Source organism: Fringilla coelebs (assembly GCF_963513975.1).
Source record: "Fringilla coelebs genome assembly, chromosome: Z".
Lineage (NCBI taxonomy): Eukaryota > Metazoa > Chordata > Aves > Passeriformes > Fringillidae > Fringilla > Fringilla coelebs.
In genome coordinates, this window is record NC_140031.1 from 65397103 (window position 1) to 65419638 (window position 22536).

The window sequence follows — 22536 nt, forward strand, 5'->3', positions numbered from 1 at the left end:
AGCTATGCAAAAACAAGAGTGCTACCAAAAGACCGTCTTCAATGAAGTGTACTTTCAACACCAGCTGCTGTAACTTCTCAGTTTCCCTGTTAGATCGACACTAGGCACTAGCACACAACTTCTTGAGGTACACAGGAAAGCTCCTTTTTTATGCTGTCTTCAAGTGAACAGCAGTCATTTGGCTAGAGTGGTGGGGACAGACAGCACCACAGACCGCCACAAAGTTGAGTCTGGACTAAACACAATCATTCTGCCTGATACAAATTTTTCTGCAGCCAGGTTACCACTTTAAAATGCTCTCTGCAGATTACCCCATACTTTCCATCATGTTTGTGATTCTCTACAGGACTCAGCACCCTCAGATCATCCATGCTTTAGCTTAATGACTGCAAGCCCCAGCCTTTGCCCATTGACACCTCTGATTGTAGTTACTCCTGAAATTGCATTCAGGCATTGCTGTGTTAGGCAACATGAGAGACACTTGTTTCTCGCAGGACTTTAACATGCTGCCTAGTGGCAATGGAGTTAATTTATTATCTACCTACAGGAGTAGGCTTTTTGCTACTACATGACAGTTGCTTGGAGGGAAATACAAAGTACGATTGCAAAGTATCATTGCCCCCACTCACTGCCTAGACTGTGACAAGAGGTAAGGACCAAGGTTGCCTGGTCATTGGCTTCCCGAGTTACCAGACAGCCAGAGGAGAGTATTAGAGACAGAAATTCTGTTTGCCTGTTGTTTTCTGTTCACAAGTCTTTATGCAGCCATGCACTCCAACATTTTGGAAAGGAAGTTTTGCATTAATACTCCATTTTGCCAGATGGGCCGTGAAGCATGAGGTGCATCCACCCTGAGACAGCAAATTAATTCTTGGGCAGAACTCTGCTTGTGGCAGTACCTGAGTAGCTAGTCTCTGTTGAGATAATGTCTTTGCTTTTCCACAGCTTTCATGGGATTTGTAACTAATAGGAGGCTGCAACCCCACACTGCAGAGAGCCAGGTACTGCCTAGACACAAGCAATACTGGAGCTGGGCCTCACCTTCCAGGCAGCAAAAATGCCAAGAAAAAGAAAAAGAGAAATCTACCTAGAGGCACACATCCATCTGTTTGAGCACACATGGTTAATACTAGCAGCAACTGAAAACTCAAGGTTATGACGGACAGTCCTAAGCCATGTTACCTGAAAGCACCATGCAGTCAAGCATGGAAAACACAGATTCCAGGGGAAGGTGGCAGTGCTGGCTGGCAATCAGAGGGTGGGAAACCTGGACTAAAGTGAGAAGGATGGTGAAGAGGAAGGACATAGATGGGAGATACTCTGAACCAGAACTGTGAGGCTTTGTTTCAAAAAGAGCCAAAGTAGAGTTTGCTGCACCCCTAGGTTTGTCAGGTCCAGGCAGGAGAAAAGACAGATAAGGCAGCACTATGGAACAAGAACTAAAAACAACTTTTTAGGTAGACATGTCTTCTCCCTCCCAAACCCATCACAGCTTCCATGGTTCCTGTAGGTGACATGGCAGAAGCCAAGGAAGGCGCACCTGGAATGCTAGGACTTGCGATGGAGCCAGGCTCCCTGGAGCTCCCAAGGAGCTGAAGGACTGAATCCATCTTGTACCATTTGTCATGAACACCTGCCCGTAGGAGGTGAGGGACAGTTTCCAGAGCAAAAACGGGGTGGGAAAGGGTAGAACTCCCAGAATCTCATCTTTGCCCTGACACTTCTCAGGTTCTTCCCAATCTCAGTTCTGGCCAGCAGCAGACACCTCTCCCCACCTAGCAGCTTCTCAAATGTTTTCAATGGGCAAGAACAGAGCTGGTTTAATTTTTGCAGCACCAAACATTTCCATGTGCCAGGTGGAACAGTTTGGAGCCCACAGTCCATACATCCTGTCTACTCTCCTCCAGATTTCTGTCCCTCCAAACACCCTCCTCCTTTCTCTGGGCTTGCCCACCAGCCCCACCAAGCAAACCGCACGCAGTCTCTCCCTGCTGCCCTTTTCCCCTCTAATCCACCCTTCCTCCTCCAGACGCCCTTTTCCGACAGGAGCTGCACCACATCCCCCCGCCCTCATCTCCCCCGCAGTTCCTCAGCACAGTCGCCACTTTCCTCCTCCACCTTCCCCTCCGCCTTTCCCCCCTCGCTCACGCCGAGCGAAGGCGCCCGGGCCCGCTCCGAGCCCTTCCGCAGCGCCGTGGCCGCTGTCCCAGCTCCCCGCCGTGGCAGGCCGCGGGCAGCGCAGGCCGCGCCGCAGTGCCCGGCTGCTCCCAGGACTCCAGCCCTTCCGAGGGAATGAATGCACGCCATTACACGCTGCGGGAGCTCTGTTTGGGAGACCAGGGTAACGTGAAGTGCTAGGAACTCATGGATGAGAATGTATGCGTCTGTCTGTGTGTCAGCCAAGGAGCACGCACCAGTCAGCACAGCGGGCTCGGGAAGGGCTGAGGGGAGCCTTGAGGAGGTGCCTGAACTAACTCGGAAAAGTTGCACCCACGCAGTTGTTTCTCCGGTGCTGAGGCTCTGCACGTACAGGGGCCAGGTTTTGCAGAACAAGAGTCGTTTCAGTCCTTGGTTTCCTTGGCACCTTCCTACCATGAGGGAAACCCTCCCTGCCCTCTTTCCCGTTTCTTCCACATCCATGTGAATGCAGACTTGAGACGGAGCTCAAGTCTCCGGGTGCCTGTGCCTTCTGACAGTGCAGAGTGCACACAGCCGCGCATTGCTCTGTGAAAACCTCCCGGTGCTTCACCCGGAGTGGGACACGGGTCTGGGAGGTGCAGAGACTCTTCATCACTATATGCACATTAATATTTCTAATAGGTGGTGCATCGCCTCCTGCATTAGAATCGTTGTTTTCCTTTTTCAGTTCTAACTTTACAGTGAGGTCTCATTTAGGAGTGTCTTGCAGCGCTGTGATCACTTCTTGCATTTTGGTGACACTACCTAGCCTTGAATATGATCATTTTCAAATCCATTTGTTCTGAGTTAATGATTGTAAATAAAGACGTGGCTCAGCTCTGCCATTTTCTCAGTTTTTCTTACTATTTCATCAAGCTCACCTCTGCTTTCACCTCAGCTCAAATTTTATCTGCAGCATCATGGACTTGCAGTTCAGATATCAGGCTTGGAAGATTTCAGGGGTAAGCAAACAACTAGCAAGGATCAAGACTTTGCAAGATGTCAGAGAAAAATCTGCTTAAATGACAACTGCTTCAGGAATGACAGAGGAACTTGGTTCATGCCTGACTGCATGAGCCTCTCAGCCCCTCATTTTCAATGGTTACACCTGCTGTCTAGAAGCCTTTATCCCAACACATGCAGTGCTCTATGACAAGAGGTTCTGCTTTTGCATTCTGATCGAATACAGGCTTTTTATCCCCAAGGCAATCACAAAATTTAAAGGGCAATTCCTGCCACGTCCCATGGCCTCAGTAAGCTCCATGACTCCTTCCACAGCTTTGTCCATTTCATACACTTCTCTTTGGATGTGACAGCTCCAGCACACAACCAGAATGGTGGTAGCTGACAAATTTTCTTTTTGGAGCTGCTCCATCTGGCATGGGAGGATGAGGGGCTCCCTTGGAGATATAGCAAAATTAAATGCTTTGTCAGAAATTGGATGAACTCTACAAGCTCTGTTCCTGCCTGCGTTTGAAGGCATTTCTCTTTATGATCATTTTCTGAGTCAACTGAGATGGTTGTCCTGTGGGGCCACATAGTCCATGCAATCCAAATAAGGGGGATTTTTTTAGCTGTAGAAACTTATCTTGACAGAGGTAAGAATTCTGGACTGTCTAAAAGATTAAAGCAATTATCACATTTCATTAGAAATGTTTGGAAGCCAATACTTCTTTGTGTCTTTCTTCATTATATTACTGTAAGCTGTTGTGGTGTTGCTGGAAGCTACTATTTTTACAGAAAATGCAGCAGTACTAATTGTTTCAACCATATTCAGCCTCACAAAACTCAGAGTCCTATACATGCATTTTACTTCAGATCATCCCTGGCTAAAGAGTAGAAACTGCTCTGGCAGCAGACCAGTCAACAGACCAGACCTCACCTCTGTCAAAGTATCATAAAACCACCTTGTCCATAGGAAAACAGTGGTGAGAGGTTTTGCAAGGGGTTATTCATGTAAGACCACCTGCCAGCTCCTACCTGTCCTTCTCTAGGATGTCACAGCAGGGCTCAAGTCAGCCCTCTGCTGTTCTGAAGACTCCTGCCTGAGAGTTTGAATTGGGATGTGAGCCTTCTATCCAGAGATGCCTGCTTGCCATGCTGAGTCTTATATTGTTGGGATTATTGCCAAATACTTCATAAAGAAAAATATTTATTCATTCTAGAGGTTTCTTAAGATTAGATAGAAATATTTACAGGTAGGAACCAAAGATAGTATATGCAGCACCATCATTTTGATCATCAGTGACATTCTATTTTCCCTGATTCATAAACCAAGATAGTACATTTAAATGTAGACCTAGAAACCAACATTCACATAATTTCCAGAATATTCTATCTATAATGACTTATTATATGAAGCATTATATTCTTCTTGAATGTCTACCTATATGCTTAAAATTCCATGTTGTCTACCTCTAGGCATTTGCTTGCTATGTCATGCTCATGAATATGTACAAGCAAAACCCCATCAGACTTCATGCCTGAGAGTCCTGAGTGTAGAAGAAATAAAGGTATTTGGCATGCATGCATGATAGCCTATATCCCCAATAGAGCAGTTCTGAGTAATATCAACTAGCCTGGAACTATAGAAGCAATTGATGTTAAACATGAGTGTAAACATAACATAGCGTACCAGATGCTTTCACAGTTTCTGAATGGAGTCAGACTATGCTTTTCATGTAATTTGCAAAAATTAACCTTTGGGCAATAGATAATCATTACAAAGTGATGTGAAAGTAATGTTAGGTAGTAGGATGTCCTGTAATTATTTGCTAATAATGGTTTTGTAATTATTTGATATAATTTTGTAATTTTTTAGTATAACCCATGCATATATCTTAAAACAGTGTAAGTTCATCAATTAGTTTAAAGTTATGAAACAACAAACTGGAAGGTTTTGATACCTCAACAGCTGTCTCTACTGGATGACATCTTTGATATCTGTCATTTGTCCTGCTTCTTACAAGCCAGAGAAGCTGAATACAAAACCAAACATTTACATCTTCATCTCACTAGAAAGCATAATTTATATTACCTATAAAACATGAAATAACTAGTTTTTTCTATCATGTCAGAATATCCTATTTCCTCTAACTTTTAATGGCCTTCCTGTGTCAGAAGAATTAACCTAAAGGTATTTAGGTAACTTCACCTATTAGTAAACTGATGCTGGCTTGGAATAACTCCCTGAACTGGAAGCAGAGTCTGACAATTTGTATATATTAGGAGGAAGAGGAAAATAGGGAATAACAGCCAAAATGCTCTGCTGACTACTCCCATGGTGCAGGAAAAACGGGCTGGGAAGATGTCCAGTTCTCCAACAGAAGGCTGGTAAGTGTAGTGCCAGTCCCTGGCAAGATGATGGGGCAGAGTGCCAGGAGACAACTTGGCATGGTCCTGATAGAGCTTACAGAACAAGTGCCACGTCCGCTAAACTTCACAAAGGCTCAAAACCACCTTTTAACTACCTCAGACCAAACTGGGCTGCTGTCCTCCTTCTCCACATCCTCATCCTTGCATCTCTGCACTGGGGAAACTCTTCACATTCACTTTCAATGCAACTCAGCCAATAGACGTGGTTTAATATGGTTTGTAATGTTTTCAGGCCTTCAGTAAGCCCAGAGAGCTTGATGCATTAATGCCAGGTGCAAACAACGTGATAATCAGTGAAATCAAAAGGAGCAAGAAAAAGACTGCAGAGTTTAATTCCTCTATGGGTAATGAGGATGACTGTTTGCATAGGAATGCTATCAGGCACCTTACTCAGCCCAGTAAATAACCATTTATCATTGCAGCTGGATTTTACCTTTCCATGATCTCACATTAGCACAGGAGACTGCCACACTGCTGTGAGCTCATCTCCTGTTGTGACATCATGAGCAAGCATTTGGCAGCCGAAGCTACATATGACTTCATGACTTTGTTCCAAAAGAACAATGCTGCTTAGTCTTGTCTGAGACAATGAGGCTGCCACAGAATCTCTCTTCTACACAAAGCTGAGAAAAGTCCATGGTGGACTTCCTAATGATACAATACCATTTTCAGAAATTCAAAGAAGAAATGATGGTTTCACAGAATTCAGCAAAGCTTTGCCCAAAATGTTTTATTAGGCTTTTAACATTTCAGCACTAGCAGGTCTTTTGCAGTTGATTTTTTTTGAGGGGTGGAAGGGAAAAGCTACATCAGTGGTGAGGACATTGCTCAGAAAACCCTCCCATACCTTGGGATTTGCTAAGCTCACTTTTATACCTCTTATGTATAGGAATCAAGAGGCAAGCAGAACAAAAGCAAAACTCAGCTTGAAAGCACAGAGTGAAATCCATTGAAATATTAAGCAAGCATCCTCTTTCCTCAGTTTGGGTTAATGGATGAGTTTCCTCAGGCCAAACTCATCCATTAACCCAAAGCAGTCTTCAGAGACATGCTTTTCATTCCAATGCTGTTTCCAAGAGCCTTTTCCATTTTCATCTCTGTGGTAATTTTTATAGTATGAATCAGCAAAAAGTTGCCAGTCCATAAGAAAAGGTTACTGCCTCACCGTTTGAATTCAATTCCCTCTTCAGTTGCTCTGTAACTGAGTAGGTCAGTGTCTCATCATGCACAAAAGATCAGAAAATGTGTTGGAAAAACACAGATGTTGAAATTCTGATAGTAATAGTAGAAAAAAATAGATTAATTTTTGTTAAGAGAGAAGAGTGATGCTGTAGATGAGCAAAGCGAGACAAACAAGGAACAGTCAGAGAAAATGATATACTATTTGATATTATAAAAGATTTCTGTCAGGGAGAATAGTCTTCTACACTCATATCTCATCACAGAGATGATGGATTTACCAGGCAGCAAGATTTTATGGCAGTCCAAGCAAGGACAATGCCATCTCCTGTATGGGTAAACTTTTGATTTCTTCTGTGTGAAGGAGTAAAAGGTGTTGAAGAATGCTGGGCTTTATTTGATGTAGGAATCCAGGCAGCACTGTGAACAACACAAGAAAGCACCATTTGCAGATATTTATTTAATTTCATTACATCTTATCACTGAAGTCCTATACATGTCAATTACCTGGTGGCTATTATATGAATCAAAAAGTCCAAGTTCTAGCAACCTTAGTAGACCGGTCAAGAGGTAAATATCAATATTGATGGAAGGATGGTTATGACCATAGTGAATCTATTAGGTTAAGCTTGCTTGAACATTTGAGTGTAAAATTTATTACGTATGTATTTACAGTTTTTTTCAGTCATATGAAGATTTACCATGAGGTAAATCTTGAGTTTGTCAGCTGATGGCAGTATCAAAGAAAGGTAACTCCACTGATCCTATAACTGTGGTTCATGGATACCTATAATTTGACATAGGTAATTTCCAAACAAGCTGAGTTCTTTAAGCTGAAACAGCTACATAAACATTCACTTGGGGGAATAGATATTTCCTGTTATACACAGCCAAGAGATTTCCATGTTTTATTATCCGTACTAAAGAACTTGCCCAGTTCCTCACCATGCTAAACTCTGAGCAATTTCAGTCCCTTGTCATATTAAAAAAAAAAAACAAACTAGTAAAAATATTTTCCTGTCTGAACTTAGAGAGAAAAAAAATTAAGATAAGAGCTGAAAGTATATACATACAATAGGATTTGAGGTTATTGTTAGATAAATTATTTTTCAGTCCCTCAACATAATACCACAAATATTCTTCTGACAGCAGCTCCTATCATTCCTCAGATTAAAACCACCACCACAAAATCCTTTGATGTAACGTTGTATCAGCTCAGGACATCAATGAGACAAGCCTGCATGTTCAAGCTTAAAACTTCTAGAATGAAACATTTATTAGAAAGGCCATCTTCTGTGGCCTGAGCCTACACAACCTCCTGTGAGAGCTGTAAGACTCTACCTTGCTGCTTCACAACCAGCTTGGGAATAACTCTTCCTTTATATTTTCTTTACGTGCAGGCAGTATTCTTCTGGACCTGACAGCATCAGCATCACTGAAGTGATGCATGAAGAGTCAATACAAAATAAAGAAAAAAAAAAAAAAAAGCCACACCAAAAAAGGGCAAGAAATTTGGACTGAGCTGTAAAAATGCTTCCTTCTTTCAGAGTGAGCAGCTGTGGTTATTATGACAAACCTGTAAGTACAAGTGGAAGTCTAGGGATTCCTTAAGCCTTCCTCTTAATATAGTAAAAGTATCACCCCGAAAATGTCTTCCTTTCTGAAGACAAAAAAAAAAAAAAAAAAAAAAAAAAAACCCAAACCAAACCAAAAAAACCAACAACTTTTTCTGCAAAATACATATGTGAGGTTCCTGAAAAGTATGAAACTGGGTGACTGACCCCTACAAAGGAGGAATGTCCAGAGGAGGTGGGCAAGAATGATGTGCTGAAGGAAGAATGTAAAGAAAAACAATGAATTGTCATAAAGAAAGATGAAATTATTTCAGCACAAGAGGGACTGGACAGAAGATTTTGCTTTAGGAATACAGCTGCATCATTCAGTCCTAAGAGCCAATAAACAGCCTTCCCTGAAATAATTAGTTGAGAGTAATGTTTTCCTGAGCTAACCAGGCCAATGTGGGAGGGTAGTGTTTATGTGACTCAGCCCAATATAAGGTAGGGAAAATAGATAACTCAAAAAATCAGCTTGGAAAACAGTAACTGGCCTGAGCTGGGTGTAACCTGCATATTTCTTCCCAGTAACTGTGAGGATACAGTGTCATGACACCAAGCATTTAGAGACTAGCAGTGGGAATTTGAACAGTATATTTGAATTGTGATTCCACTGATATTGCAGCTGCTATGTTGTGGTTGTGCTGCAATTCCAGTATATTGCTGTAACATTCTGCTACATCAAAGTCGTGTATATATCTAGAAGAACTTGGTTAGAGAGTATTGGACTATGGCTGCAGAGTACTAAATGAGCCCAACACAAAAGAAGACACAATTACTGGAGGCAAGATCTCTTCCTTTTTCTGGATTACCTGTCCCAGGTCATTGAAGTGAAGAGCTTGCAGTAGAAAGTCACACATCTTTCATAGCCCCAAATACTGGAGCATTGTTTCTTCTAGAGATGACAAGCACAGCCTCAGACTCTGCATTTTTAATGGTCACATCCAGTGAAACCTGAAAGGAAGTGGGAAGCCTGCCTGATTTCCTCAAGTTATCTAGGAATTTTAAAAAATCAAATCAAACCAAACCAACAAACAAAACAAACCACAACAAAGAAAAAACCACCATCACCACTGCCCCCAGCAGCACCACCACCACAACAACCACAATCAAACCAAACAAACAAACAGCCCAGTGACTGGTCTGATAGCATTCCCCATACTCATCCCTAACTAAAAGACACCTGGAACCAATTAAGAGGCGGAGTACAATCACTTTTCACAAGTTCTCATATGTGTCAGTGCAGACTCTACAATCTATTTGCCTCCTTTACAATAGGAGGAAGCATCTACATAATTATCAATAGCTAATTTTGCATAACAGAAAGCCTGATACTCAATGTTAAATGAACTAAGAGTGGCAAGACTGTGGACAGACTTAATCAATTATTTAATTATGACAATGTAACTATTCTCAAGAGAGGTACTTGAACCTTTCCTTCTCAGTAACTGATTTAAATGTGTTCTTTAATTTAGGAATATTTAAGATAACTTTCTTTGGCAACTGTTTCAAGTGAGTCATACTGGATTAAACAGCAGCTTTGCAACACATTTTTTTTGCCCAGTTTTAAATTCTTTCAGTCTATATAACACTGTAAGATCTTCTGCCAATTTTGTGCAATAAAATGTTGCAGTTCTATCAAATATCTCTATATAAAGATAAAATTTGCATTGAACAAGCACAAAGGGAACCCTCTAAGAGTAACTGCTGTAATATTTTTGAGTCAGGTACCCTGTTTTTCTCTTTCTCATTTTTAAATAAATCCCTATTGTGGCAGAATATGGTAAATTAACTGCTGTGCTTAAAACAGCAGGAGTTAGATACCTGAACTTGCAGTCATCAACATGCTTCAGCAGATTGTGTTTTGATGGTTAAAATTAGACTATAGCTCACCCCATTCCACCCTGCCAAAGCCACCTGATGAAGGTGTAAGCTGTCAGGAAACAGATAAAGCTACAGACTAAAACCTAAAACAGACTTCATGAAAGAAAGAAAGCAAGAAAGCAAAAGAGCAACTAGAAATAACTGCCTGGATCCAGAAAAGCAAGTTACAGGAGGAGTCCCTTGGAAAGCATTCAGAAGCTGCTGAGGTTTTAGTTTTACCCAATCAACTATCTTCTTTTCCTTCTTCCTACATTCAGAGTGGGATTTGCTTTGCGCTTTCTTCAGCTGCAAGAGAACTCCTTCACGATTCACACAGGACACCAAGGCCTTAAATCCTAACAGAGCTGAAGGAAAATTAAATGTCAGCAAGACAGACAGTTTTTAAGACCACATCAGTGACAATATAGACAAGATGGTAACTGGAAATGCAGGAGTAAACAGAGTGGTGACAAAGAACTGCCTCAGCATGACAAGAAGTAATTCAAGTATTTAGCTATTCATTTTTTCCCCATAAAACATACCCCTTGAGCTTGAAAAGTCCCAGTTAAGACAGGGAAATCTAATACTTTAGAGGTCTAAGAAGAAAAAGAGCAAACATTGCACATAGATCAGATACCCTGCTGCAGCAAAAGGGGAATTGGGGCAACAGGGAGAGGTAAGAGAAGTGGCATAGAGGCAGCGAAGGAGTACCCTAGATTTTGACTCAATCTGTAGTAGCTGTATTTTATAAGCATGTTCTTGTTTCAGATGTAACTGACTTCTGCAAATTCTCTCCTCTTTTATCTCATATTCTTCACTTCTCTTCCCACAAGTTTTCTTTCAATACAATTGCTACTCAGCAATACAACTTCTGCTTAGAAGTGGCTCCAATTCCTATCTGTTGAGGCATCTGCCCATTTCAAAATAAATATTTCTATAATTTAATGATGGAATTTTTTTGCCAATTTTACTATTTTCTAACTTGCTTGAATTAGTCAATTTATAAAATTGGCTTCAGTGAAGTGCATTTAAACAAATATCAGCTACTTCACATACACTTGAACAACCTCATGTCATTCTACAATTACAACCTCTGCTTTTTAACTCCTAATCACATCTTTTGAGAGATGTTTATGAAATTGGTGCTGATGCAGGTACCAGTTGTGGCCAATGCAAACAGTAACTGTTGCAAACCTTTTTAACAGATGATTGCGTGGATGTACCAGATCCCAAAAGGAGAGGAAATTTTAACACATGCTAGTGGAACATACTGTGCTTATTAGCTAGAATGCTTTTCCTAGGCTCACCAGTAGCAGAGAGCCTTCATCTTCTCCTTCTATACTGCTACCACAGAAAAGAGATTGTGAAAGAGTGAGGGACAGGGTGCAGTTCACAAAAAGTCAATTGGTAAAAGACAATCAATCAGTTGATTCTATGCCAGTCTTCTCTCCCCACTTCAGAGCTCTGTGGTACTGAGAGCCCTCATATATCTACTAAAGTCCACACTTAGCCCAGACATGACTACATCAGGAGTTAACAACACTTTTTTTTTTGGACAGGGAAAAAAAATAGCTGCTGCAGGAGAAATTCAAGCCTGTTATCACAATAGGCTTCATTTCTTCTTTGTAATATCGTCTGCTAAGAGGAAAGGAAGACAACCAAGCAGCAGTCCCCTCTTCAGCATGTTACTTCTGAAACTGTCCAGACAAGGAATAATCAACCCCCTCAACAGAAGAAACATTTAATGAGTCAGCTGTTAAATCAAGTTCACCAATACAAACAGCTTAAAGACACAAGGACTCCACACACCAACCATGTATCAGCCATCTACCAGTGTACCTAAAATTTAACTTGCATACTTAGTTTTGTTCAGCTGTTTCCCTGAAGGGTTATGAAGTTAAAACACCCAAAGGAAGGGCCCAACAAGCACACCAGCCAGAGCATAAGGTGGTGGGGGAAACAGGGAAGCATGGCCCAGGTGGAAGAAAAAGGTGCTCAACATTCAGAGTAGGAAGCTACGCACGTATTTTCAGAAGAAGCTGACATAATGCTCATTGCACTCAGAGGAGATGCCCTCCTCTCCTCATGCCCTGCTTTTGGCCCTGTCTTTAACTTGTATCAGGTGTGGTACTTTTGGCCCTCTGCTGCCTGTCCACAACAAGCCAAACCTGCTGCTTTAGTGAGCTGAAGTGCCACACAGAAGGGTGCAGCCAGCACCTCAGTCACCTCCAGAGAACGGGAGGACATAAGAAGGGTGGTGGTGGGAATACACAACCAAGCGCTGGGGTACAGAGGTGGGTGGCGGGGGGTGTGGTATTGCAGTAATCCACTGGGCTTCAGGAAGTCACACTTGAAATTCCTGCACAGTAAGAAGAGAGGGTTTTCTGCAGAGAAAACAGACACAATCTGCTATCTGGCACACATGCCAACAGCATAGCAACAGTTTTTTAAATGTCTTTTCCTTGTCACTTTTGAATTTTACCAATTTTAAACACTAAGCGTAACAGCAACAAGGCTTGGGAACCCAACTTCTAAACAAGGAAACTAGCAGAAAATAAAAATTTTAAATGTCAAGACAATTTTGGCAAAATCCTGGGAAAAGAGAAGAGAGAGTAATTAAAAATCTAACACATCATTTGCTTTTCAAATTTTTAATTAGGTATAATAAATGTACACAAAAGGAAGCATTGGCATTTTTGTTCATTTTAAGTGTATGAAATGGTAGGGAAAGTAGACACATGGCATGAGTGAGGTCAGAAGTATCAAGACTGGTTTGAAATATTTCAAAATGTCATGCTAACAGGATATTAAGGGAAGCTTTTAAAGCCATCATGAACAAGGCTTTTTTAACATCAGAGCTAGAACCCACATCACACACAAGTTTGACATAGACTGAGAAAAGCAATTTTCCTCATGTATGTCTCGTATATCCAGGAATTTCAGCTGTGAAGCCTACATTAGGGTTAGCCATTTTCTCTCATTTTCAATGAGTTTGTTGACTAAATAAATTTTTAGAAAGTAAGTGCAAACTGCTGCACTACTTTGTCGTGCTAAATCTACTAAAAAGAGTCTTAATAAGGCTGAAGAGGCAGCAGCATTTGAGATATTATAAACCAGTCTAGCACCAAGCAACTCCAAAGTCTAGTTCCCTATCTGCCCTTTGGTGGATGCCCTTTGGGGGAGTGAAAAAAGGAAATAAAACCACTGTAGCCATACATGTCTGACTCCCTACACATGGTTGACATGCGAGAATTTCAAAACCAAGGACAACACTCTACCAGTTACAGTGTTTATGGGAAGATGACCCTACAACATACTGGAACTGTGTATTACCAGTGTCCTTTTGCAAGCAGTCACTGTGAACAGTTCATTGTCTTAATGATCCTGCCAACAGTACAATAACATATGTGTTCAGTTCAGCCCTGCACTTCAGGATTATTTTTAAGTGCCCTCAAAACAAAAGCTGCTTCTACTGTTCTCGTTAGCTATGCTAATGAATTCTCCTCATCGCCCTCAAAACACTCATGTGGTGAACAGTTACTCCAAAAGAAGAGGTTCATTTACATATCTCACCCAAAGGGATCCAGGAATTACTTTTTGCAGTTCTTCAAATGCATAGCAAACTGAAGTTGGAAGTTTTCCCAGACTGAAATGTGCATCTTAGCTATCTTTCTGCGGCACTTGCAGATGTTAGCTGACCTAATTCTGTTCTTTCTAAAATCAGTGAACACTACCTACTGGGGATTACCAAAGCCAACATTAGAAGTCTTGACAAAGCACTAGGTGTACAACCACCTAACCTTCACTCTCACCCCGATTCAGTTCCCAACCCCTGTAAGCATAAGACAGACATTGTAAAAAAAGTAAATTTCTATGTGTCTTCAATCTTGCATCCTTTCCTTCTGGAAGCAAATAATATTTTGTAAATTCATTGCATATTCTAATTCTGAGATACTTGCATCTTCAATATATTAAAAGTATATCAAACTGAAAAGACAATGAAGAAAAAATATTATCTTATTTGTATGACTGCTTAATTACTGTTTTAGAATTCTGGACAGTCTTACAGAATTAGAAAGAATTTAGTTTTTAAACTAAATTTCTTGGCCTACCAAAGTGAAAACTGATGTTCGTAACTCCTAGGCAGGTACTTCTACGACTTCAAAATAGTCATTAGGCAGAATCACATAGCCTTTTCCTGCCAATATGTCTTTTTCTTTCTGAAACTGAACAATCTCTCTTAGTTTCTCAATTTGTCTTTCCTGACGCCGGCACCGCTGTTGCGCTGTCTTGAGCTTCTTCCGCAGCTTTTCAACTTGTTCCTCCAGCTGTTGAATTCTTTTTCGCTGATGGACTGTATCCTCAACGGTGTAGTTATGATCGCAAAAAACAGCAAGATTGCTGGGGGTCTGGAGAGGGGGCATCAATAATCCAATACTTGGATCTACAAATCTGGCATCTATTTGAGACAAATGAAAAGAAGGAGTTGATGGAGACTGTGGTAGTACTGGAGCTGCTGGTGGTGGTGGTGGTGGTGGAGGCGGTGGCGGCGGTGGCAGTGGAGGAGGTGGCAGTGGATCTTCTGGCTGCTCTGCAAATTCTTCAGACTAAAAAGAACAAGACAAAAAATGTACATTTTCATGCTTAACATTGTTTACAACACAAATCCCTTATTACAGCCCTAGAATAACCTAAACAACCAGGATTTAAACAAACAAAATAAATTTCAAAGACATGATTTTCAAAACTGGCAAACATTTCTGGGCCTGCTCTGTTCAGCTTCTCACCTGGACATATTTTTAAGCAGCTTCATTTTAAGGGCTCTTTGAAACTCAAGCCCTTATGTCTAAATAAGGTTTTTGAATTATCTAAGAAGCAAGAACACAGACTGCAGTTCCAAAATGGAGTTCAGATGACCTAGCAACTCACTGCTGCCATCCTATTTCCCTTTGTCCCTCCTCCTTTCTGCTGCATCATACCACTACGTAATTGAACCTACCAGCTAACCTAATCAAAACCACATCAGTAGTGGACAAACTTCTGCTAAGGTAGAATGAGGGTTAACTACTGAGTGGGTTTATAGGCTGACAGAGCAGAGAGACAGACACAGTAAGACCAGTCTTCCCAACAACTGAGAGTGACTCTTACTGGTTTGGGGCTGCAGTGTAAGGGTTTGGTTAAAAGAGACATCGTGAACCAAAATAAACAGCTCTTCAACAGCAAAGCAGCCTTCTCATCCTTGGTATTTACTTTTTGCTCAAATATAATTGCTAAAATGACAGAAAGCTCTTTGATCTCCAACCATCACTGCATAAATTTTCTGTCCATTATTAAATGTCAAAGCAATGCAACAAAGGTATGACATATACCTGCCCTGATATGTGGAAAAAATGAGAATCATAGATTTATAGAATGGTTTAGGTTGGAAGGGACCTTAAAGGATCATCCAGTGTCAACACCCCTCTGCCATGGGCAGGGACACCTTTCACTAAACCACACTGCCAACCATTGAACACTTCTGAGGATGGGGCATTCACAGCTTCTCCAGGCAACCTGTTCCAGCACCTCACCACCCTCACAGTGGAGAATTTTTACCTAATATCTAATCTCAACCTGCCCTTCTGCAGCTTAAGGCCATACCCTCTTGACCTGTCACTACCTGCCCTTATAAAAAAGTCCCTTTCCAGCCTTCTTGTAGGCCCCCTTTAGATTCTGGAAAGTTGCTATGAGGTTTCCACACCACCTTCTCTTCTCCAGACTGACTATCCCCAACTTTTTCAACCTGTGTCTCTAAGATGGGTGCACCATGCCGCTTGTCATCTTAGTGGCCTCCTCTGGACTCACTCCAGCAGTTCCATGTCCCTCCTGTGCTGGGACCCCAGAGCTGGATGCAGGGGTCCAGGTAGGCTCTCACCAAAGTAGAGCAAAGGGGAAGAATTCCCTCCCTCGCCCTGCTTTGGATCCAGCCCAGGACATTAGTAGCTTTCTGGGCTGTGAGGTCACACTGCCAGGTCACATTAAGAAACAGGACTACATAACTGGCAGATGGAATGGACAGGGGAGAAACACAGTTCTCCCTTTTGGCAGCAGCAAAATACCAATTGGCTCAGCTCCACTGCAGGGTTTTTTTGCAGATAAAACTGCAGGTTTGGTCACATTGCTCCTGGTAGGTCCACTTGTACAGGTCAAGACAACACAGATTCCAAGCCATTTGAGTATAGGCCAGAGCAGAGAATCAGATTCTTCCCCAAAGGAATCCAGTATAAATCAGAAATGCTTCTGTGCACACGTCGATTGAAAAAGCACTGTTGAGACCAAAGAGCTTGCATATTGCCTACTGAAAAGAAAACTTAAAATATTCTCAGTAAAAGAAGCACTGATTTTTTTTCCTACCCACCTGCTGCCAACACAATTAGTACAAAGAAAAGTATAAGGACTGGGAAAACATTGATTTTAAGAACAGCCAGCAGTCCTCAGCATCAACATATCAAGCTCATCAGATCTGAAGGTCATATCATCAACTTCACCGACTTAACATACAAGCAAGATAAATGTGTGGGTGTCTACCTGTCCCCCGTACAAACTACAACACTTGGCAGACAGTAACTGAAAAGGCAGTTTGATTATCGGTATTGAAGAAAAGTGATGATTGGCATTAAAGGGAACTTTAATATGCACTCAAATATTACTGATCACATGAAAGTACAAAATCAGCCAAGTACCAGTCTTATTTCTCATTATAAAAAGCTGCTGCTGTTAGCATACCTAATTCACATATGAATATTCTAAAGAGCTTGACCCTATCAGCTGTCACTATCAAATTTTTCTACTTAAAAAACCCTACAAGGCTTTGTACAAAGGTAGAGCTAGCAAAAAGAAAGTCTTTATTGCTAGAAACAAAAGCAAAAATCAGATCACTGCTGGACTGCTGAATTCACAGAGACTTCTATTTGAAGCTAGAGAGCATAAGCTACCTCTATATAGAAATTATTATTGTCACAACGTATCACAGAGAACAGACCTTTGATATCTCTGTGACATCATCAATTATTTCTTCTAGCCAATAAATATGTCTCCTAAGACATAAATAAAGAAAAATAAAGTATACCAAATTACAGCGCAAAAGATAAAAACCTGTATGTCAAAATCCGCATGGATTCAACTCCTAAACAACCACAATTATTCTTTGTTATTACATTGTTACTTGAAGATATGTGGCAGTTTATTCAAAAGTGCCATGGAACAAATAAAAATAGAACTGAATCCTTCAGAATTAAAAGGCACTCACTCTTCTGTGTTTTTGTAGATCCAGGTATGACAGCGAAATTGGGAACGTGGCTCACTACTAATCCTGCTGCACCAACAGTACTTTTGCAGACTACCCTATACACCCATTCAGCTTTCAGACTGTAAAAAAATTTGCAAGTATTTTACACACAACAAAGAAAATGTGTATTTCACAGATAAGCAAGGAAGTGTAATCAAACAAAAAACACAGCCGTATTTCCCTGTAACTTGTCTGTCTCCTTGTTTACATTCTGTTTATATTCTCTTCTGCGTTATTAGCGACTTTTCATTTTTCAAATGTGTAGCCTTTTTTATTTCTGCAGCATTCCAGTATTGTATATAAAGAGAAAAAACTGAACAAGAAAAACGTGAGTTTTCTTCTGTGCACTTCATCCCATTTAGGTCTTTTGCTCCCCAGACCTACTCTATCTACCACTGTCTCCTTTGCGACTTTCTCTATGGCAGAGCATTAAGAAGTCAAGTATTTTATATCCTTTAAAAGAGTTAAAAATCAATCTTTTCCATTCTTGTCTTGAACTTATTACATCAAGAAGTAAGAACTCAAAAATGACTTGCATCTCACAGTAAATTGTTCTAGTGGCACAGTGAAGGGAATACCTCACTCAGAAGACTCTACCATCAGAAGTCAGGGACCAGTATGGCTTTTAAAAACAATGTTAAGGCAAGACAGAGGTGCCCTCAGGATAGACAGATAGCAGATGCAGGTAAGGTTCTGCCACTCACTTTAACTTTGCAAAGCTAAAGCGCAGAGCTCTCTTAAAGAAGCCAGTTAAAGTTTCACAGTTAACATCCACCACGTCTTCAATGCTAGCAGTAGCCATCAGCCATGGGAAGACAGTAAGTGCCATTTGCAAGCATTAATGAAGGCTCTCTCAGACTCTGAATATGGAGGAATTGCTGTGGAACAGTTTAACTACAGGGCAATACCTTCTTACTTTGCTGCTATTCCATTTAATTCAGCACATGGACACTGAATTAAATGGACACATAAACAGGTCAGAGGGAGTGCTTGCCTGTACAACACTTTGTGCTCCAAAGCCTCAGAGAGCCTCAGAGAAAACAAGCACAGCTGTTGGAGGTATTTTCAGTCACCACAGTCCTCCTGGTGACCTCAGGGATACAGGCTCAGCATCCTTCCCAGCCTGCATCCTCTCCCTGCTTGCTGCCCTTCCACTCTGCAACCAGTGACATGCACGACACGTTCTGGCACCTGCAGCCATGGGTGGTTTGGGGTTACCTTTTCACCAGGTTCAGTGTAACAGAATATTGTGGGCACAGCATTCTCTTTTAGGAGCTTGTTATTGCATTCCCTCTTAAAGCAATCGGGGGTAAAGTGTTCTGAGCAAATGCTGCTGTACTTGGTCGGCTTGAAGTTTTTCCTCTTAACAGCAGCTTCCCACTTCTTGCAAAGATCGGGTCTTGTAAGAGGAAACCTGCAAGCAAGAGGCACTTTCAGCTTTTCTAATAAACTTTAAAACCGGAGCCAAAACCTTAACCTTCCACCTTCCTGCCCTCCTTCGGGGAGGGGGGGACAGGGGTGAGATTTAGTTTCAGCCCGCTCCCGCTCTGCAACAGGCGGCTCAGAGGGTCCCGTCCCTCGGCTTTCTCCAGGGAGACGCCGGGACGAGCGGGCTAACAGACACGTCCATCTCTGCCCGTCCGTCCGTCCGTCCGCCCGTTGGTACCCGCCCGCCCGCGCGCGCTCTCCCTCCCGGCTCCCCGCGATCCTCGCGCGCGCCGTCCCGCGCTGGCCCCACCCCCCGGCGCGACCCCGCCCCGGCGCCCGCGCGCGCTCACTTGTGGAAGGAGATGGGCTTCTCTTTGTCGTATCGGTTCCGGCAGCGGTAGGCGGAACAGGACTGCACCATCCCGCCCAACCCCACGCCCGCCGCGGCGCGGCCTTCGTGGGGACGGACGAGCCGGCGGGACGCTGCGAACTCACCGCCGGGCGCCCATGCTTCCTCCGCCTCCCGCGGCCCCCCCCCGCGCCCGTGGCCCTCCGGAGAGGGACGGGAACGGGACGCGCGGCCTCTCCCAACTCCAAGATGGCGGCGCCAGCTTCAACGGAACCTCTCGCGGTAGCGGCGCGCACCGCGCTCCGCCCATTGGGCGCGTCGGCGCGCAGGGCGGGGGCGGGGCCTTGTTCAGCGGGCTCGCCAATCCGGCCGCCTCCTTTCTCCCGCTCCGCCCCCTCTTCGGGGCCATGCTCCGCCCACACCCCGCACCCACGGCTGGGCAGCGCCGCCCACACCCCGCACCCACGGCTGGGCAGCGCCGCCCACACCCCGCACCCACGGCTGGGCAGCGCCGCCCACACCCCGCACCCACGGCTGGGCAGCGCCGCCCACCCCGTCCGGCAGCCTCCGGGGAACGGCGCTCCCCTCCACATCCACAGCAAGGCAGCGCCTCCGACTCTGGGACCGAGGGCTGCGCTGCGGCCGTTCCTTCACCGAGGGGAGCCCGTCAGGGCCTACTCCGGCCGCGCCATGCCCGAAGGCCTGGCCGAGGATGGTTGCCCCAGCCGGCAGGCAGGACTGCCGTCGGACGGACGGGTGTGCACGACGCGGCTGTCACAGGCACAGGAAGAAGCTGGCGCTGTGAGCCCCGCGGGAGGTTCTGGCTTTATTCGGGGAGAAAAAAAAAAAATTAAAAAAGGAGGGGCGGGGGAAAGGCAAAAGAAAACAACGGGAAGACCACATTGCCGTAACACAGTTGCATGAAGGACTGAAGGACGGGTAAAACAACTCCGTGACACTCGCCTAAACGGAGTTTCAGGTACATCATCAAACAGTAGATAGATGTCTCAACAAATCAATTTGTGTTATGAATAAGTTTATTTTGAGCAGTTTTGACATGTTCCCATTCTGTGGGCTCACTTTTGAACTCTGCATTTGATCAACAACTAAAACTGTCCTACATAAGTGACAGTTTTTGTCCTACACTTATAGGAATGACACAGGAACCTACCTTTAGGGTCACCCCAGCCACGTGTAACATTATATCTAGAAATTCACTGACAACAACCCCAGACCCAAGTGAACCTCCATGGCTTTTTCTCTGACCCCACACAGATCATAATTTTCTCCTCAGCCTACATTCCCCCCTCTACACTTGCTTTAAGAGGGAAAGAAAAGAAGATTTGCCTTAGCTTGGATGCTGTGGCTTCTCTTCCTAGACAGCTCTTTGCCCCGCTGATAGAAGGTACCAGTCACTGCCATTTGCTTGCCCAGGAATATGACAGAAAAGCCTGTATAGCAGCTTCAGCAATACTTCCACAAAGCCACTTGCATGAGCTGTTTTCAGTACTCAGTGTTGGCTGAGCACTGTTAGCTCTGCTCCCTCTCCTGCTAGGTCAGCCAAGAGACAAGGAAACAAAAATAAGCTCTTTCTAGCACTACCTTCCTCACCAAGAAAAACATGCTTACTCCTCTCCTATGCATGTGAATGTCTCTGTCCCTGGCCTTTGCCTGATGATGTTCTTCTCCCTCACGTCCTCCTGCTGCCAGTTTTCTGGGCAGCAATTCTGCCACAGCCTAGGGACCAGAAGAGCTAGGCTGTCGCATGGCAAGATGAGCAAGGGGTGACCAGAGCCAAAGCCCATGCTCATCAGCCTGGACAGAGTCCTGCAGCACAAGAGCAGGGCAGAGACTAATAGACGCCCACACCCACAAGGTGAGGTGATGAACCAGGTACAAGGTCCGCCCAGGTAATTCAGTCAGGAGCAGCAGGAGATGGTGCCAGGAACAGAACTGGAAACACAGGTCCAAGGTTCACCCAGGAGATAGAGCCGAAGAGACTGACACCTGTGACACAGCCAGGCAGGGACAGAAAGTGCTGGGCTGTGAAAAGCAGCTCTTGCTCCATACACGAGATTTGGGGGCCCCAAAGTACTTGAGTCAAGGTCATCAAGTCAGTGCACCTAGACTACTGTTCTCCTATGGACCTGAAGAAGGATTCTGAGTCCAAGTCCTGCACTTGATACCACTATCCATCTCCTCCTCCACTGCTGGTTTTGGAATGAACCTAGGCACAGGGGGGCACAGCATGGCCATATAGATTGTGACACTAAGAGCAGAACTCAGCAATTTCACCAGACACTGTGAGAAGAGGCACATGGTCTTGATATATAGGAAGGAAATGCCTGGGGAGAAAGCATGAAAGCCTGAGTAGGTTGTAGAAGGTGACACCTAACTGAGGGGGTCCATCACAGATGAGGAGATCTGGTGAATGTATTGATGAACCACTGAGACCACCCAGTCACCAAGCTGATTTTAAAGACTTAAAAGGAGAGCTTTCAGCAGCTCTGTCAGGATCACATTGGTATCCTGAAGCAAAAGGCATTTTTAAAGGATTGTGTGGAAATTTCCTCATCCCATAAAAATTTCACAAACTTGGAGAAGAGCAGAGGCAATTGTCTTGACTAAAGATAACAAATAAATACAACCCCCAAACTGAAAAATGCTGTTCACATTTCAGTAATTTTGAAAAGGTTGGAAATATGTCTAGGATGTTTCAAATCCTTTTTCTTAACTTCCCCCTGCTTCCCCCCCAAGAAAAAAAAGGCCACATCAAATTCATGTCCATCTTTTGAGTGACTTTTAGTTTGACTAGTTGGCGTGTTTCCTGATAGCCAAGCACTTCCCATAAGATTCCCAGCACTGTGTTGTCGAGAATCAGTAGTCTTTGACACCTGCATTATCCTCTGCCCATCTATCACAGACTGAAGGCACCAGCACCTGCCCCAGCAGCCGCCACGAGATGCCCTTGCTCGCTTTCCTCCTGAGGACTCCCAGTCCCCGGGCCGAAGTGATGGCCCCGAGAAAACCCCTCCGTTCCCGGACGAAGGCCACGGCACTGCCTTCTTACCAACACTGCAGTCGCGGGGCGAGTTTCCGAGGGGGAGGAGCAGCGCGGGTTCCCCACGGACACCCCACCGGGAAGCCGTTCCGCGCAAGCCCGGCGGGCGGGGGAAGGAGCGAGCGAGGGGGAACCGGCGGCGGCAGCAGGGAGGTGGCGACGG

General features: G+C 43.9%; 1 protein-coding gene across 1 annotated transcript; it reads right to left on the reverse strand.

Moving 5' to 3' along the window:
* Positions 1-12876: 12876 nt before the first annotated feature.
* On the reverse strand, positions 12877-19575 carry THAP1 (THAP domain containing 1). Its single transcript, XM_084225389.1, has 3 exons — positions 19314-19575; positions 18754-18949; positions 12877-14815 (listed from the first exon to the last, which is right to left on the reverse strand). Exons 1-3 carry the CDS (start codon positions 19382-19384, stop codon positions 14348-14350), a joined length of 735 nt encoding a protein of 244 aa, XP_084081515.1. The 5' UTR covers positions 19385-19575; the 3' UTR covers positions 12877-14347.
* Positions 19576-22536: the final 2961 nt, after the last annotated feature.

Bases quoted from the DNA above. Each gene is read 5' to 3' on its own strand.
- THAP1 (XM_084225389.1), bottom strand. From the start codon at position 19,384: ATGGTGCAGTCCTGTTCCGCCTACCGCTGCCGGAACCGATACGACAAA. The intron at 18,950-19,313 runs GTGAGCGCGCGC...TCTTGCTTGCAG, and splicing joins AAGCCCATCTCCTTCCACAA to GTTTCCTCTTACAAGACCCG. The intron at 14,816-18,753 runs GTAACCCCAAAC...TGTTCTTTTTAG, and splicing joins ACACTGAACCTGGTGAAAAG to TCTGAAGAATTTGCAGAGCA.